The sequence below is a fragment of the Taeniopygia guttata genome, chromosome 5, assembly GCF_048771995.1.
Source record: "Taeniopygia guttata chromosome 5, bTaeGut7.mat, whole genome shotgun sequence".
In the NCBI taxonomy this organism is placed as follows: Eukaryota; Metazoa; Chordata; class Aves; order Passeriformes; family Estrildidae; genus Taeniopygia; species Taeniopygia guttata.
The window spans coordinates 48,917,394-48,936,481 of NC_133030.1; the positions used below are offsets into that span (position 1 = coordinate 48,917,394).

The window sequence follows — 19,088 nt, forward strand, 5'->3', positions numbered from 1 at the left end:
CCCATTTAAGAGTGCAGTACTTGCCTATGCCAAAGTTAATTTCAATCCAGCGTGTTTGTGAACTTTTGCTGTGAATGTCAGTAGTGAGACACAGATATACAGATCAGTCAATTCAAAAACAGATCAGTAGTTGTACATTATGTAGCAGTCTGAAATTTAACTTAGCTTATAAAATTCATATGTGAACTCAGGGAGTACTTCTGTGATGCCCACCTGGATGCCAAATTGCACTTAAAGAGATTTAAATTTAAGTATGCACACATTCAAACATGTAGCAGAAAAGAAATACACTCTCTTCTAGAGTTCTTGCTGGAATCTTGAAGACTTTCAAATGAGATCCCACACCACCTATCGGTCATACGCAAGAATGCTTCAAGAGAACATCACTTATTACAAAAGACTTATTATCATTTATAAACATGTAGCAATAATTAGTTGCATATGTTCAAAGTACGAGTTACCACTGCATCTAGCAGAGATGGCAGTCACATCTGTGCAAGAGCTGCTGCCTCTGTGTCTCTTACCAACTGCACACCTTTGTCTCTACCTCACTAGACTCCTGTATCTACGTCAAATACGGTAGCTACTGAGGAAAATCTGACAACATTTGGTATTTCACCACCTTTTTTAAAAGACACAGAGATAAATCAAGTGTCTTGGTGTTTATACAGGGGAAAAAACCCAAACCCCAAAAAACTTCTACAGGTCTTTCTTTTGAGAAAGATCTCTAACAGAAGGTAAACATACTTTTTCATATTTGCCTTATAAACAAGAAGTCCTCAGAATATGGCACAGAATTAGTCTCTCATAAAATATGAATTTAGCTAAGTTTCTAGGAATACTACATTGCCTCCTCAGCTGCTTGAAATATTTTAAGCAGAAATGAAAGAAATGTAGTTACCTTCTTTCTTAAGCTCTTCAATCTGCTCCTCTTTGATGTCAAGCTGCTCAGTAAGCCTGGATGCTGCATCCAGAGCAGCATTTGCCTCTTCTAAACTCACCTAAATAGAAGGTAGTATAGGGACAAAAAGAGAAGCAGGGAGATCACTATCACAATTACCCTAATACCACACACATCAGATTAATAATAATAGACTAAAAGACTGCAATTACTTGTCCTTTCCAAAAACTGGATTGTAAACACCCTCAAAAAATAGAGGGTCAGCAGAGGGTCAGGTACTTTACTTGCTCAGTGAAAAATTACAATTTAGTTTCACATGGTTCAATTTTATTACTCAGCCCACCTGCAGTGATACAACTTTTTCTTCTAAGTTTTCTGCTTTCTTCTTCCATTCTGCACTCTGTTTTTGGTGTCTCTCCAGCTCAGCTGAATACATAGCTTTTTCTTCTAAGAATTAAAAATTAGAGACAAAACAAAACTATCTTAATTTACAACATGTATCTCTTCTTGGGACATGCAATTGCAAAACCTCAGCATTATCATATCTGGTCTTCATGAGGTAGAGGTGGAATTTAAATTTCATAAATGCGATATTGATCAACAGTTTTCACAGAATTGTTTTTAATAGTCAACAAATTCTGAAGTTCAGGCTATCAAAAAGGAAATGAGATAACTAATACTTCAAAAGCACCAAAATCTCGTAACTATTCCAGTTGCAAAATACTTGTTGCAATCTTTGCTACTTCTTGACAAACCTTACCCTGTTGGAACTGCTCTAGTACCATCTGCAGGTTGGCCAGAGACAGTGCATACTGCTTCACTTGGTCCTGGGAGATGGTCAGCTGCAGCACAGTTTCATCTCTCTGCTTGGAAACTAGGTTTAACTGCTCTTGCAAAGATTCCACTTGCAGACTAGCTTGATGACTAAATGAAAACAAGAGACATTACTTAAATAACAGAAGTTATCACAGTGAAAATTAAATCCTACCAAAAAACAGCTTACCAATATTATTGAGCTCAGTTTACAAAAACTATGGTATTTCCCTCCCCTACCCCATTCCTCTTTAAAAACAAACAAACAAACAAAACCAACCTAAAAAGAGATTTAAAAGAAGTCTGGCAACAAAATTTTGACAATCAAAGAAAAAAATCCCAATTTACTTATTTTGTTTGAAATGCATTAGAAAAAAAATCCTAGTTTTTGTTCATTATTGTAACAGTATCTTCAAAAAACAAATCCATATCTTCCTAACTGTCTGCTTCAATTACTATGAATCAAAAGGTCTTTCTACCAGTTTTTACTTTTAGCCCCAGTCTCCAAGAACTCACCACATCTTGCTACTTACTAACGACTGAATGCTCCACTTAATTTCCCCTTGTGCAAGAATATTCTAGCCTCCCAGTTTCTGCTACCCCCGAGAAACTCAGTGCATCTTGCTCTATATGTTTACACTATGAAGAAGGAAGTCCTCAGCAGTGTATCCTTCCCATGGTATCAGGCACAAAGTACAAATGTGTATGTGTCTTGAAAGCAATTCACAAGGCATGAGAGTCACAGACAATGCACATCTGTGCATTCAAGTGTATAAAATAAGACTCTTTCAAACTTTTTTAACACACAACTAAATTGATGGGTTATGGATTTTTTCCTAGTTCTAAGCACTTTTGATGATGTAAGGTTTCAATAGTTGCTACTGAAAGGAGAAATACATTAAATTCTTGACAGTAGCCAAGTATATTTCAAATAACCCTCGTGATTCTGAGTAACAAAAGTTTGTATCTTTTTGCTTTTTCAAGTGCTGAGTATGTTACAGAATAGGAGCTCAGTATAACAGAGGCATCAGCACCAGTTTAGTTAACTGTGATATTTAAGACTACCTGGCATTCTCTACTGCAGTAGATGAGGATGCAAGTTTTTCTTCCAAAATCAAAACCTTTTTTCTTAGCTTGACCTCTCTGTCTTCTGCAGCTAAAGCTTCTCTGGTGTACGAGTCTTCCATTTCTAAAAGGTGATTCCGCAGCCTCTCCAGTTCCTGATTTAGGCGCTGTTCCTTCTCATGCAAATGCTGTACCTGTGTAGAACATACCTTAGGTTGCTTGGACTACCACTTCTTACAAAAAAAAAATTAAGCAAAAAATGTAACATATATCCATTGAAGCACACTGCAAGTGTATTAATTTTAAGTGCTTTTAACAAGTGATTGGTACTAAAATAATAAAAAAAATATTACAGATGCAATTTCTTATTCTTTTTTCATTTATTTCCTGCAACTATGAATTATTTGGTGGTACCTCACTCTGCAGGGCACTGCTCTCCATTTGCTTCTGTTTGAGTGCTACCATGACTTGGTCTCTCTCTTGCTGAAAAGTAACAGCCTTTTCCTGCATAGATTTAACTTCATTTAACAGCTGATTCAATTCTCCTGTCTTGCCCTGTTGGAAACAAACAAATATTTCAAACATGGCCAATGATTTTACCAGAGGCGTAGTCTTTGCCAGGAAGAGTGTAAAGATGCTACTGATCTAACAAGGAAAAGGGTAGGACATTTATAGCCTTGCAGCACAGAAAAATATTGAGGGAGAATATTATTTTGAAATTGTCTAGTTTGACTAGATAGTTGTAAGTATGAACTTACATACCTGTTCTTTGTCTTTCAACAGCTTCTCAAAAGCAAGAGCTTTTTCCTTCATTGAGTGAGACTCAAACTCTTTCTCTTTCAGCATCATTGAAAATTGCATATTAGTCTCCTGAAGTGCACAGAATTCTGTTTCTTTTTCCCTGCACCTTGCAACTATTGTTTCATTTTCTTCTTTCAGTTTTCGAATATCCATTTCTAAAATTAAATTTCTTTCTTTTAGATTAGTTACAGCTTGCTTCAAAAGCTCATTTTCATTTTCTTTGTTACTAAGATTTTCACTCACAGAAAGTAACTGATCACTTTTAGATTTAATTAATATATCTTTTTCCCTTAGTGACTTCTGTAACACATCATGTTTTTCTTTGATCTGTCTCATCTCTGATTCAGTCCCTTCTTGACTCTTTCTTTCAATCTCTGATGCTGTAGCAACAGAATCAGATAATCGCTGATTGTTTTCCTGAAGAATCCTGATAGTTGAATCTTTTTCTTGTAACCTTTTTTTCAGTTGTTCCAACTCATTTTGAAGGAGTTTACACTCCTCACTGAGTGCTTCAGGAGGACTGCATTGAACACCTGAAAGCTGTGAAATGGTGGCAGCTGTTGCCACAGATGGTGTTACCAAATCCAGTTTACTCAGGAGAAGATCCTTAGTGTTATAAAGTTGTCCTATGCTGTGTTGAACTTGTGCTAATTCCTGACTAAAACTTTTCAGCTTTTTCTCATTCTGTTCATAACTCTGAATCAAGCCATTATAATCTACCTGCAGCCTTGAAGTACTATCGCTTTCAACTGAAATTTGTGTTTGCAGCTTGTGCAACTCTTCTTGGAGGTGAGCTGACTCATGCTGCATGTTCTGGACCGTGGTTATTACTTGTTGTTTCCACTCTTCCATTTTCTTGACTTGCTGTTTTAGTTTATCACGCTCTTGCAGAAGTTCCTCAAACTGGTTACTGTTCACACCCCCTGCCCCATTATCAGCACCTGTACTGGATGTCTGCAAGACAGTCAGTAAGGTTTGGCATTTTTGACTTAGGGCATCTATTTCAATATCTTTTTCTCGAATGATACGGGATAGATTCTGAATAGTTTCTCTAGACATGTCTTGACTGCTGTTTTCAGACCTATTGGATAACCTGCGGTTCTCCTCTTGCAACCTCACCAAAGCTGCTTCTTTAGCAGCGACCATGTCCATGATATTACGATACTCTGTTTTTAACTGACTGTTTTCCCTTGTCTTTTCACTTAGAACTGCCAGTACTTGTTCTCTTTCCAGAACATAAGCTTGCAGCTGCTGCTGAAGGGAAAGAACATCCTGCCTGTAGGAAGCTGAGGAAACTCTAGCATTAAGAGCTTGTATTTCTAAATCCTTCTCTTGAATGATCCGAGTAAGTTTACCAACTTCATCCTTAGACAACTGATCAATCTGTTGACTTAGAGAAACATTCTTTTCATTTAATAGCTTAATCTCCATCTCCCTTTCCTTGATACCTTTCACCAGTCTTTCAATTTCAGCTTTAGATAAGTCATGCTTTTCATTTCCATTTTCTCCATTAAGAGTCTGAACTTTGGTTTCCTGAAAAAGATCAGAAGAATAAGTCTGAATAATCTGTCTCTCTTTGTGCAACTGAGTTTTAATTTGTTCAATTGTTTTCTGCAAATTTTTAATTTCCTCATCTTTTTCTAAAAAGAGTCTTTCATGTGTGACATTCATTTGCTCACACTGCAGTTTGGACTTGTCTATCTCCTTTCGCTGCTCCTGCAGGGACTGCTGAAGTTTCACTGTTGCTTGATTCTGATCCTCTATTGTTTTTTTGTGAACTTTTATTTCTTCTTCAAGATTATTCTTTATTACATTTAACTGTGTTACCTCACTTTCAAGTTCAATAATAATATCTAAAGTTTTGGGCTCAACCGCAGGTGTAGATCTACTTAGCTGATCCTTAAGCCGTTCGATTTCTTCTTTCAAATGATTATTTTCTTCCTTCATGACTGCAAGACTTCTGTCTTTTTCCTCCAAGTTCTGTTTTAAGACATCCTGCTTTTTTGAAACTTTCATATATTCCTCAAGTTCCTGCTTCACCTGTAAGGCTTGACTTTTGTATTTTTCAATGAATACCTCTTTCTCTTTTATGAGATCTGTCAACTGCTTTTGTCCTCCTAAGCTAGTAGTCAACATCTCTTTTGTTTCTTGATGGTCAGCTTCCATCTGCTCAATGGTCTTTTTAAGCTCAGCAAGCTTAAAGTCTTTCTCTTGATGAAGCTTAACCAGGCGCTCGTGTTCAAGCTGCAATGCAGTGGTATCCATACTACGCGCGTTTGATAACTCCTCAATAGTTTGCTTATATTTATGTGCTTGTTCCAAAAGCCTCTTCTCTGTCTCGTTTAATTCACTCTCTAACTGCCTTTTTTCCATTTTCAAAGCCTCCACAAGAGTGTCTTTTTCCAAATAAACTTTCTTTTTCTCAGAAATGGCATCACTTAGTTCCTGTTTTAGTTCTTCCATGGCTGCTATCAGCTTTCCATTTTCTGTTCTGAGATTAGACAGAGATTTCTGTAGATCTTCATTTATTTGTTTGTTTTTTGAAACATCATTCTGTAGCTTTGCAATTTCTGCTTCTCTTTCTTTCAGAATCAGATCTTTACAAGTGTAGTTAGATTCCTCATTACTTTTTTCTGTTAACTTGCTCAAGGATACATGAAGTTCCTCCTCTCTTTCTTTTAGTCTCTGCTGCAAATCTCCAATTTCTTTTTTACTATGTGAATTACAGTCCTGGGCTTGCCTTAATTGTTCCTGAAGATCTTTAATATTGTCTTGTAGCTGCTGCTTAGTTACATGCAAATCATTAAGTGCATATGAACAGTGGCTTAGTTTTTCTTTCTGACTATCTAACTCTTTAATAGTTTTCATCTTCTCAGTTTCTAATTCTGATACTTTCTTTCTTTCACAATCTATGTCAAGTTTCAGCTGTTTGATGATACTATCAGTTTCTGTGTGTTGCTTTGACAGCTGCTCTTTCAGTGTAATCATATGCTGGAAATGAACACAAAACAGAATTCATTAGGGTAGCAAAATGAGCTGAACTATGCATTTCACTTCTATCCTCTAAACAATAAAAAAAATGAGAGGAAAAAATGTTTCTTAGTTGCCAACATAAGTTGGCAAGTAGGATTAACTAATCAATGTTAAATTAATTAAAACCAAATATATAAGGACAGATTACATTTCACTACAAAAAAAAAAAAAAAAGAACACCATCCCTAAAAGAACCTTAACTACCTAAATAACGAAATAAAGATACCTACTTAAAAAAAGAACTGTCAGAATTTGTCAAGACATTTGTAATTCAGCAAACATCCATAGCTTAAAAAAGGGTCGCATTACATTTAAATTATCTGTATATTCTATTTTCAACTTTTTGTTTCAACTTTGGATTCATTTCATAGGTTATTCATTGGTAAATCAATAATTGAAAACACATGGCTTGCAACTCAAATTTACAGGTCAAATATACTGTAACTCTGACAAAAAGTTATAATTTAATTCTGATTATATATAATTGGTGACTTCGTTACTCCATGAATGCTCACATTACAAAGAACTTGCAGTAAAGTAACTTAAATATTCAACATAATTAAAAATTTTAAAAGAAAAAGTATCAAAAATCACTGTAGTGTATACTATCATAAGACAGCACAGAATATTACCAGGATAAATTTCATCAGAAATGTTGCAATGAAAAATCAGGGACTATTTAACTGGACTTCGTAAAGTAACATCTCTTATGGATAGCTGACACGCTGTATTACTTCTTTGTCTATAACAAGTCGGTTTTACTTGCACCTGTGAATTTCACATTGAGATGGTAAATATAGAGAAATACTGGCCCCAAGTATTTGTTTTTAGGCCTCAAAAAATAACTTATATTTCCCTGCTATCTATGTTTCAAAGATCAACTTAAAAGTCAAACACAATGACAGAATTCAAAACATTTATTCAGCAGTTCAATAATTACTTGTAGTATTTATTACCTGAGTAGCTTCTTGATTCTGCTTGTCTAGTTCTTCCAACTCTGCTATTAATGTTTCTCTTTCAGCAACACTTTCATCTAATTCCTGTTCTTTCCTTTCCAAATCTTGTCTTAACTGATTTATTTCCGAATTCTGATCCTCTGTATTTGACGAAATAATATTCTCATGTTTATGTTGTGCACTTGTCAGTTCCTTCTCAAGTCCCTCAAAATAAAAAAGAAATTGTAAGTATCAGACTTTACCTAATTACATTAGAATCTCTAAGCCTACATAAATACTACCCCAGTTAAAAATTCTTTGCTGGGAAGTATTTCTCTCCATCATTCATACATACACATTTATTTATTCATCATCTGGTTTAGGAGTGCAGTTATAAACTTCTGCACAAAAATCCATGGTATGGTAAGAAGCTATATCCACCTCAGGGGTATGAACTGACAGCTGGGATAAACTATTGTAATTGCAAGAGCCATCCTAAACACGGCAGGCTGCATGGTGAGACAGAAATTTTAATCAAGGGCATCTAAATAACATCATTATGAACAATGCTGTGGGAACTCTTGAATGCATGCAAAACACAGAAAACTCAGTTGAAAAATACTACTGGATACAAAGTAAAATAAACCAAATCTCTCAAGTCTGAGAGTTCATAAGGGACCAGGACAGCAACACCAAAAACTAAAGGTGTGATATGCTCCACTGCTTCACTTAGTCAGTAAGATGGAATGCAGTATTATTATGAGTACTACACAGTACTCATATACTCATATATAAGAGAAATATTTTACACTGGTAAGTGCCAAAACTGAAACATGCTAAAGCAGAAGTGAAAAATGACATATTTTATAGAATGTACTCTTAGTACTTTGAAAATCTATGTTACAGCTTTCTAGGTAACAATGAGATAGGTGGAACTTGAATGGTTTTCCTAATAGAATATACTGTGGAGTTTCACAAGTAAAAATGTATTGTTTCTATAAATTCCACATATAATTACAGAATTAAACTACAATTATTTCCTTCTACATTACAATGTTATTATGTAGAAATGCAAATGTTAAAAAAACCCCCAAAAACCAACAAGCCACCAAAACATGTTTTCCATCAGTTTCTATTGTTATGAACTTTTTTGTTGGCTTAATTTAGAAATTGCTTTACCTGATTTAAACTGGAAAGTCTTGCTATTTCATTTTCTGCTTCTATAAAGGAAAATGAAATCAGATAGATAATTTACAATTTTTCAAACAACAATAAAACAAAAACGTTCTCCCATCTTGTCTAAATAGAACTCTGCTGCTTCAAAGAGAATAGTTTCACAGCATTTTGTGATGACAAGCATCAGTGCCATAAAAGACTCAAACATACAATCAGTCACCACCTCAAAGCAGAGTATTACTTTCAAAACTCATCCCACATTAGGCAGACTTTGGCATTAGAGTTTATTAGTTATGAAATATTAAAATATTTTCCACTTACAGATATGTTTCTTAAACAGGTATGTTAGTGTTTCCTTAAGAAGATATTAGCAACTGAGTACCTTCATACACACACACAAAAATGTATTTTTTGAATTTAAACAAACAACTTCTACTGAGGCTTACTTACTTTTAAAGAAAAAAACCTCTACCAAACAGTTGGCAGACATGATTACTTCCCTAATCAGAAACCCCTATGATAACCATGCTAGTTCTAACAACATTCTCTTTTCTGCTTCACCTAACTTCAATCAATAATCCTTTTCTAAAACAGCAATACTTTAAAGGTACATAGTCTCATATTCAGACTTTAATTCATAAAATAAATTTTGAGTTTTAAAAGTGAAAACCTGTGAAAATATACTAAAAATAAAAAATAATATTTAAAAAATCATAGTCTTAGTACCTAACAATGCTTGCTGTAGGCTGACAACATCTTGTGGTAGTGATGTCTTTGACTGGAGCTGCTTCTGTTCTTTCAGGAGAGCATCTTGTTCTGTCACAGATCTTTGAAGCACATTAAAGTCAGATTTAAGCTTTTCATAATCTTGTGCTATCTGGATTTTTTCTAGCTTTGCAAATTCTTGCTCTTTCAGAAGATTTTTGTTTTCTGCTTTGGCAGCAGACAATTTGTGATTTAATTTTCTTATTTCATCCTCTAGGTCCTTTACAACCTGCAACTCTTCCACCTGTCCTCCACCTAGACTCTCAGCTTTTTTTTTCTGTTCAGTAACTTTAGAGTCATCCACAACATCAGTGCTCACACCATCTAAAAGACAAAAGAGATTATTTGTAATATTAACCAAAACCATCACTCTAGATCTTCTCTTCTTTCACCTCTTCTCCTGACAGAGGGAGATAGACTAAAACAAAGACATGATCATCCTCAACAGAAAGCTTGGTTCAAAAGGTTTAACACTTGAAGCTGTGCTACACATATTACTGGTAAGACAAGGAGCTTTTTGAATACTTTCACATGCCTGGCTCAAAATAATTTTAAATATAAATGTAGCAACATTTTGTTTGCAATTTAATTAGAATATACTCAATCCCCACCTCTCTTGGTGAGGAGATGACAATCTAATTTATCAGGATTTGGAATCTCTTAATTTTCCAAGAATAATTTATCAAATCCCATCTAATTCAGATTGATGAAAAATCCATTTATAATTTAATTAATGACATTTCAAAGGTTTGCCAAATAGTTGTTATAGGGAAAAATTTGTTCCAAATAATTTGCTGAATAATGCACAAAGGTTTTCAACTGAAGAAAAATATTTTTCAGAATTAATCTTTTTATTGATCCATCATACTGTCATAGTATAGTGATATTCATATTCATATTCATAATTGCCAGATAAGTTGGAGACTACAAAAAGGCATCATTAGAACAGTGCAGGAAAAAAAAAGTTAAATGAAAGTACGCTACTTTTGAATTCACTTCTGTGTCAGCTCAAGCACTTGACCCTACCCTAGTCCCTATTATGTTATCAGACAGAATGAACAAAACAAAAATATAAAATAATTCAGTTCTTCAAAAGCCACTAGCAGTATTTATTTTGCAGATAAGTGGTAATGTAAAAGATAGGAGACTTCTGCCTTCTACTTCCTTAAATTAGTCCTGCTGGTGTATGTGAAGTGAAAAAACATATTACATTTTAACTGGCATCTGAGTTTAAGGAATAAATTCCCTATCAGTACTACCTTTAAAGTTAGAGAAGCTGTAAAAAAATCTTCCCTTCTTTCCAAGAAGGAAATAGATCTCTTGTTCCAAAAGGAGAGTGTATATACTCTCCAGAAGTCCAAGTAAATATAGAGGTCTACAGGAAAAAAGCCTCTCAAGAAGACCTAACTTTGCACCTCTCTTGTGCAAAGAAGCCTCTCAAGGAGACCTAACTGACATGTCTATTTTTAGGGAGGATGAAATACTTACAAGGCAACAAATAGTTACATGTGTGAACTACTGAGCTTCTACATTGTAGTTATGCCACGCACTAAGGTGTGGTCCTTATGGCGGTCATAGAATCACAGCATAATTTGGGTTGAAAGGGCCTTTAGAACGTTTAAAGGAAGGCTCTTCCACCATCATGGACAGGGATGCCACTCACTAGATCAGGTTGCTCAAGGTGCTATCCAATCTGGCCACAAGCATTTCTAGAAATGAGGCATCCACAAATTCTCTGAGCAACTTGTTCCAGTATCTCACCAGCCAACCTTTGAGCTTTTGACAAGTAACCCAACTGGCACATAGCACTTCTCACAAAAGTTATTTTTTGTCCTGTTACTTTCTCATCTTCAATTCAGTATGTCTTATCCCTACCTATATTCAGTTTAAGTGAAAAAAACAATCCAGAAAGCACAAAATGCAGAGCACAACAATTGGTATGTATGGAAAATGACCTTCCAGATTGATACATGCCACAGATTAAATGCTATCATTCCAGTGCTCAAGCTAACCAGAGTGAATAAAAGATGTGGGACACGTGTCTTTAACATGAAGATGAACTGAAACTGAAACTCAAATTCTAAACATCGTGTATTTGATATATGTTGTATTGCTACATGCATATTCAACATTTTAACTCAAATTCACTCTGCATAAAATAAAACAGAAAGCATATGGTAACAGAGACCTTGCTGTAACCGATTCTCAAGTTCTTCAATTCGCTCTTCATATTCACGCAGCTCTTCCCGGTGTCGACGACTTATCTCTACTAACTTCTGTCTGTGGGCATCCTGCAGCACTGACAGCTCATGCTGATGTTCATCTATTTCTTGACTTAAATTCTGTTTGAGCTCCTAAAAATATCATTAGAAAAACAAAATGCAAAACACAGCACAGCATCTTATGTAAGAAATAATAATAAGAAATAATACAATACAAAAGAAAGAACAGAGTTTTCCCCAGTCTAATTAAAAGATTTATTGATGGATTTCTCACAGAAGTCAAGTTTCTTGATTTTTGATGATTGGGATTTTTTAAACGTGTGGAAAGAAATTCCTTTAAAAAATATGTTTACACAAGTAGTATGCTCTACACAACAGCATACATTAAACCAATGTAGAGCAATTATAAGTCTTACATACAAAGTGGATACAATAGAATGCATTTTTATTAACTTTCTAGGATGAAATGTAAAATCCATATTTTGCACCTTCAAAAAAAAAGGCAACCTGTTTCTGAGAAGGGAGAAATTTTACAGTGTATCTAAAATAGTCTCATAACTCATCACCAGCTTCACAAAGTGATTTGCCCTTGTAAGTACTAATGTCACTATTTCAAGCTAACATACTATAATATTCAAATCATACACACACTCTTTCTCAGAGTAACTGTTTTAAAATATTGTACTGCTGACTGAAGTAATGCTATGCTACTACATGCCCCCGTGCATTTTTAATATTGTTATAATAGTGCTGGTTAAAATATTTACAAGTCATGTGCCCATATGCAAAACCATGAAGAGTAAAGCACAAGAAGACTAGCTTGTCATCTTACCTTAACAACATTTTGTAGCTTGCATATTTCACTTTGTTCAGCATCATGTGTGCCTTGCACTTTGGAAGACTAAAACACAAACCACATATCCATATGAAAATTGTGATAAATAGATGTATTTTTAATCTAAGTAGTTCCTCTGTTGATACTCAAAAGTGGAAAACAACACAGCTAACATGAAGCAAAATAAAAATTCACAGTAATTTTCATTAAAAAAAAAATAAAACCAAAACATTTTAAAGGAAACATTTTAATTTTTCATGGATTTTTATTATTACATTACTACATATAATGGGCAAAAGTTTGGAGTGAGGGTGTTATTGCTCATAGTAAGACAACAGGATTGCTTAGTTTTGAGTATTTTCACATGGGAAAAGTATACCTCTGAAATCAGGCTACACCTGAAGAATGGTAACTCATATCAGCATCAGCTTGAAAGATTATATCCATTTTTGTCTCAACAGACCATGAATTATAACTGACATACCAAGGACTGAGAGAAGAGAAAGTATAAAAGCATGCAAGTATCCATTACTTCGAACATTACTGTGCTATCAATAAAAATCAGTAACATAATCAAGAGGAAGGGAAGTATTTTTTTGAAAGGCTGAACAAAATCGAAACCCTAAAGTAGCATTCTAGGTGAATGTTCATAAAATCCTTTACCTAACTAGACAAATCACGCATAAAAGCATCACAAAAAAGCATTTGGAAGTTAGTCACTGAATGTGTCCTTAGTGATGTGACAGCACAAAAGGTTTCAGCTTTTCCATAACAACATGTTGCTTCTAGAAATTTTTCTTCATGAACTTTCAAAAAATCCATCAAATGCAATGAAAACAGCAATTTGCAGGGGAGAGGGAAGGGCAAGGTAGAAGAGAAACCACTCACCACTGCAATCTGCTTCCAGTGGTCAACCTCTGATTCAAGCCTGGAAACTTCATTGGACAATCTGTTTATTTCTTGTTGGGACCAGATTATATCTCCAAAATCCATGTCATCTCCTTCAAAACCTGAGGAATGTCTGACCTCTGGAACATAGGAAGCTGATGCAGTGGCTGCTGGCAAAACACCAGCTCCCAGCTGAGCAGTCTGAGCAGCTGTCTGTACTTTCTGCAGTTGTTCCTGTAGTGCATTCTGTCTGGCTTTTAGATGGCTGATTTCCACCTGGATATACAAAATAAAATGCATTGTCTGAATACGAAGAATATCAAAATACACTCTTCCCTTTGTGGCCTTATGAAATGTGAACCAAACAACACCCCCAGCACAAATAACTGATCACTTCCACTAAAAAAAAGAAAAAAGCTCCAAACATTCTCATAATGGAGAAAAAACCCATCTTAGCTCAAGTGTTATAAAATACCTCAGACAAGGACACAGGGTTTTTTTTAGCAGTAAAGTACACAAGCAGTACAGCAATATCCAGTCTAACAAATTATATAAAAAATTTAAATATATAAGAGGGTATTCAGATATGAAAGTTAAGCAATATATGATGATTTTCTAGTTATTTTTATTACATTTTATTTCTTTTATGCTTAACAACTCAATGTAGTGAAAATTTATTTACAATAAAGTGAAATTAGCTGCATGTAATTTTGTTTGTAATAACTCTGTTATTGTATTTAACAAGCAGAATTTCAGACATCTCATAGTTCCACTTCCTCTAGTTCCCACATGAATTTGTGAACAAAACAGAAATGAAACTCTTTTTTGTGCAAATCTCAGCATACTGCCAACTTTCTTCATTTAGGTCTATGAGATCTCATACAACAGGCTACAATGCTGATGCTTCCACCACAAAGGGACATTTCCCAAATTTTGAAAGCTAGCTCTGTGCTCTTAATTTGTATATTGTTAAGATAAACAATGATACCTAATTGTTAAAATAAATAATGATACCTAATGACAAAATAATTGCTTCAAATGGGAATTTGTTCCTGTTGCCTTCTTTTAAAGTAACTATATCAGAAATACAAAGCAGTAGAGTGTCTGCTTTTCACAGTGATCCCAGAAACAACCGAAATTCTGACAGCTGCATGACATTCTTGTCTCAACTATCTCCTGGCAGCTTGGCTTACATTACACAATTTGACGAAGTATGTCAGTCTACATTAACAAACCAAGAGGCCATAGCTGTGACCAGTATTTCCACTGGAAGAGAACAGACACTAAATCAAAGGCATTAAACAGCACAGCAGGTAAGTTTATTGGACATACTTACTGAGAAATTTTACTCTGTGTCCTACCTCTTTCTGTTGAAGCTGATTGCGGTACTCGATAGACAACTGCTTTATTTGCAGCTCTGCTGCTTCATGCTTTTCTTCTAAGTCACTACAGACTTTTTTCAGTCTATCATTCTAGCAAAAATGAGAAATGAATGGTGGTAAACTCAGAACAGTCCTTAAAGAATCAGAAAAGCACAAAGCTACTGGACAGCAAAGAAATTAAATTGTACAGATTTCTCATGTTACTTCATTCAAAACACAAAATAACAGAAATGTCTGGGCCCAAAATCACAGTCATGTCCAAGCTTTCCCTTTTTATATGGCATGACTCCAGCTCACTTCCAGAAAAAAGGGCTGTGACAACCAGAGATAAATGCCAAGAATTAAAAAAGTCAGGGCTGAATCACATCTTAGCAAGATCCACAGGCAGAAATTAAGAACAATCACAAAGCACAAATTGGAGCTAGTATCCAGTGTTTTCCCCCTGACCTCAGCCAAGAGCAGGTGGCAAGAAACTAGAAGGAAAACATGCAGGAACAGTTATGTCCCCAAAATAGTATCTTAACTTCACAATGCTCTTGAGGCTTGAAGGCATACATGAAAGTTGTTTATTTAGAGACATAAAGAAAGTCAAAAGACCAACAAGTCCTTTATAAGAGTGCACAGAGTGACTTTCCATGAGAGTACATGAGATCTTTAAGTGGTTTTGGAGAGGCACGAGCACCCTATGTCAGAATGGCCAAACAGCAGGACAACAGAGAGAGAGAACAGAACCAGGGAAAACACCCACTCTGTTTAGAGCAAAGCCTACTGCTGCAGTCCAAGTCCACCTGACAGGGCCCGAACAGTCACAGTTAGCAAAAGATGAAAACTTGCAGCACGTGCATACACCAATAAACATGTTTGAACCTAAATAAAATGTGTGTTCCTAACTGACGGCAGTTTGGCATAAAACCAGTCACATTCTAATACCACAGTAACCCTTGTTTCTGGATTTACCCAAGGACAAAGAACGTCACTGCAATATTTCACCTTCATACAAAACAAATCGTATGCACTGCTTTTACTTACAAAATGGTGATCAAAAATTTCTTACTTCAAACTTTTGTGCTGCATTAATACTTTCTATTTCTCTGAGTCTAGAATTGGACATATGGAGTTCTGTCGCTGCATCTGAAAGAAAGTGAAAATTTTCATTTAAATTACAATCCTTTCAATCTGTTAATACCAGTTATTAATACATATCTTACTTCAGACTAATGTTCATTCCTAGGTAAATATCAAAAGCTGCTTTCATCAGAACACTGTAAGAATTATTTTTCAGTCTTTCTATATCTAATTTAATTCACTCATATTTAGACTTTAAATAAAATCAAAACCCTAACAGATTAATATGGATTTAAGCTTTAAAGTAAGGGAGATAAAAATGTTTTACTTGACTATTTTGTGTCCTTGAATCTGTTTCTCATTTCAGACTTGTTCCTGACCTAAGAGTTGTGTGTTTCTCTCTAATGCAATGCGAAGTTTCAAAACAAGTATTAATTCCATTAAATATAGATAACAGTGACTGAATTTGCAGAAAAAAACCCAAACCAACCACACTCAACAAAACATCAACCCCATAAGACTCATTGTCTCTAAAAAGGTGATACATTTACCATCCCAATTTATCCCATAGAAAAAGCATGTAATTCCAGATACATTTTAATGATCAATCATCCTCAAGTTGACAATGTGTACTTCTCCTATGTCCCACCTTTAATGGACAGAAACACCACATATCCTTTTAGCAATGAAAAATCATCCTCAATTGACTATTAAGCAACCTTGACAATACTTCCAAAATTTGAAGTTAGTACAACTTCCAAGTAAATACTTAATTTCAAAATTTCCCACTTGCTGTTTAAAACTGAGACAGCTCAAGCACTACATAAGGAACAATCTACACATGAAAACTGCAAAATGGAAGACGTGGAAGTCCATAATCCACAAACAACTGATGGGAGTCAAAACACTGAATATAAGGGATGATATTAAAACCTAGCAAACTTTAACCTATTAGGAAATTAAAAACACCCAGACCGTAAGGAAGTACTTGAAAAGTGTTGTTAAGGCCACACAGTATTTAAAGGGTTTTACAGAAGAGTACTTGGATGGCACTAGATTTTTTACACCCTGGAGTCTAGTCACCCATATGAATGTACTACCCTGAAATTTTTAGGAGACTGAAGTTGTTCATAGCAGTATCCAGCAGTGAAGTACACATGGAAGTAACCACTAAATAGCAGTATATCTCTCTTGCACAAACTCAGGCACCAATATGTGAGTTCCCAATTTATCTTTCAAAAAAGGAAAACAAACTCTAGACGACTGCACAGCTCAGGAAAATAAAATAACTCTCCAAACTAACCTACTGTAGATTTTGAAATATAAAACATTCCTAAGTAAGCATTTCAGAAAAGTGAAAAAAAAAAATTCACAGTTGTCAGAATTTTTCTCCTCTGAGCATTTAACCTGTGAATCAAAAAGGTCATCCATATGAGACTCCTTATATCAGTTTTCCAACAAGGTTTATACAACATATGTTTCTATAATATTCTTTCACAACGCTTCACAGATGATAGATTGTAAATTAAGTAGAATTGCCTAATTTCACATTAAAGATGACTATTCAGAAATCTTAGCTGTTCTTTGTAGTTTCTATTCTTGACATTGGTTTGAGAAAGCTAACTTTTAAAGTAATTTATAGTTACAAGATAGTAATACTAGGGATATTAATCTATTGATACTTATACACATTATACAATTGCTTTACTAGAGTTTTCTTCAAAAATTTGCAATCAAAAGGCATTATTAAAAATACGAAGAAAATACTATATTCTAGAATAGATTTACTATTGGTTTATAGAATATCTTACTCTGATGTCTCTGGTTTTTATGTTCTAACATTCTGTTTTAAAGATAAATCGTTCTAGCCTCTAATCTTTATAAAGTAAGGGCCATGTTCTCCTACTTGGCTGTAGGGAAATTGTAGAACTTGGAAAGTTGTTCTGGGCACAAATGAAATATAAACAAAACAACGACTAACATTTAACCTTTGCCTCTTTGACACGTCAGACTTAGATCACACCAGTGACAAAATAACCTGTGTACTACAACTCTGCAGGTTTATGGAACCGGTGTAAAAGCAGCTCATTAACTGAAAGTTTAGATAAACTAAGCAAACAGAGAGGAAAAGCATTATTGTTTGACTGCTGTCATTCCAGAGACACATAACACTCCACGGAATTCAGACACCTCTAAATAATAAGCCTAAAACAGCTTCATCTGCTATTAGAGCCTGAGACGACATTTGCGTATTCTCTAGATTCTGAGATCACAAGAGCGGAATAAAAACAAAAACAAAGGCAGCAAAGCCAGCAGCATTGGCGAAAGGCACCAAGCCGCCACCAGCTCCCTCCCGGCCGGTGCGGCAGCGCAGGCCCCGCCGCTGCCGGCCCGGAGGAAGAGGAGGCAGCGCTGCCCCGCGGAGCCAGGCCCACCCCGAGCCCCCTTACCGCCCACTTCCTCCGCGCCTTCCAGCAGGATGTCCTTGGTGAAGCTGGAGATCTGCCCGGTGAGCGAGGACAGGCTGTCGCCCACCTGCCCCAGGGACTGGCCCAGCCCCGAGCCCAGCCCGCCCAGCCACGACGCCATCGCGGCTCGGAGGGCTCCGGGCCTCGCTCGGCCCTGCCGGGCGGCCCTGCAGCGCTTCCCGCGGGCCAAGGGCCGCCTCCGCCTCCCTTCTTCTCGCTACAGCGCTCGCGGCTCCTGCTGCGAGCTCAGCACACCGCGCTCAGCAGCTCGTCCGTCAAAGCCGCGCGCATCCTCCCGGCTCCTCCCGGCTTGTCCCGTCCCGGCTCAGCGACTCCTCCCGGCGGCTCCGGCCGCTGCCACCTCAACGGCCGCCATGACACCCCTCCCAAACACCATCGAGAGCGGCTCCGGGCTAGAGCGCCGCCTCGCAGGCGGATGTGGCGGGCGGCGGGAGCAGAGGGTGCCGGGACGGTGGCGGAGCAGCGGGCGGGGAGCGGCGCGCGGGGCGCCGCGTCACTACGGGAACTCGCCCGCCGGGATGGATCCGGGCCGACAGCTGAACAGTGCTGGGCACGAGGCTTGTGTTTGAATACGGGATCCCACAACACGTACAAGATCCTGGAGCCCTGACTGCTGTGGATGTACACGGAGTGCACAGGGAAGGGAAGACTGAGGGGACCTGATGGATGTCTATCAGAATCTCAAGGAGAGGTGCCGAGAGGTTGCGTCCGGGCTCTT

At 36.6% G+C, this 19,088-nt stretch overlaps 1 protein-coding gene across 2 annotated transcripts in view; it reads right to left on the reverse strand.

Annotated features, from left to right (window-relative positions):
• Positions 1-18,752, reverse strand: part of TRIP11 (thyroid hormone receptor interactor 11) — a 28,900-nt gene extending 10,148 nt beyond the window's left edge. Inside the window, exons 1-15 of one of the 2 annotated variants that reach the window (XM_030274866.4) lie at positions 18,332-18,752; positions 15,871-15,947; positions 14,796-14,906; positions 13,435-13,710; positions 12,544-12,612; positions 11,678-11,843; positions 9,451-9,813; positions 8,728-8,768; positions 7,570-7,773; positions 3,542-6,571; positions 3,194-3,334; positions 2,780-2,973; positions 1,662-1,825; positions 1,245-1,348; positions 902-1,001 (exon numbers count right to left, since the gene is read on the reverse strand). In XM_030274866.4, coding sequence (XP_030130726.4) covers positions 902-1,001; positions 1,245-1,348; positions 1,662-1,825; positions 2,780-2,973; positions 3,194-3,334; positions 3,542-6,571; positions 7,570-7,773; positions 8,728-8,768; positions 9,451-9,813; positions 11,678-11,843; positions 12,544-12,612; positions 13,435-13,710; positions 14,796-14,906; positions 15,871-15,947; positions 18,332-18,470 — 5,179 coding nt within the window. In that variant the 5' untranslated portion in view covers positions 18,471-18,752. The remainder of the gene's footprint in view (positions 1-901; positions 1,002-1,244; positions 1,349-1,661; positions 1,826-2,779; positions 2,974-3,193; positions 3,335-3,541; positions 6,572-7,569; positions 7,774-8,727; positions 8,769-9,450; positions 9,814-11,677; positions 11,844-12,543; positions 12,613-13,434; positions 13,711-14,795; positions 14,907-15,870; positions 15,948-18,331) is intronic. The other variant, XM_030274867.4, reaches the window with a different exon arrangement.
• Positions 18,753-19,088: the final 336 nt, after the last annotated feature.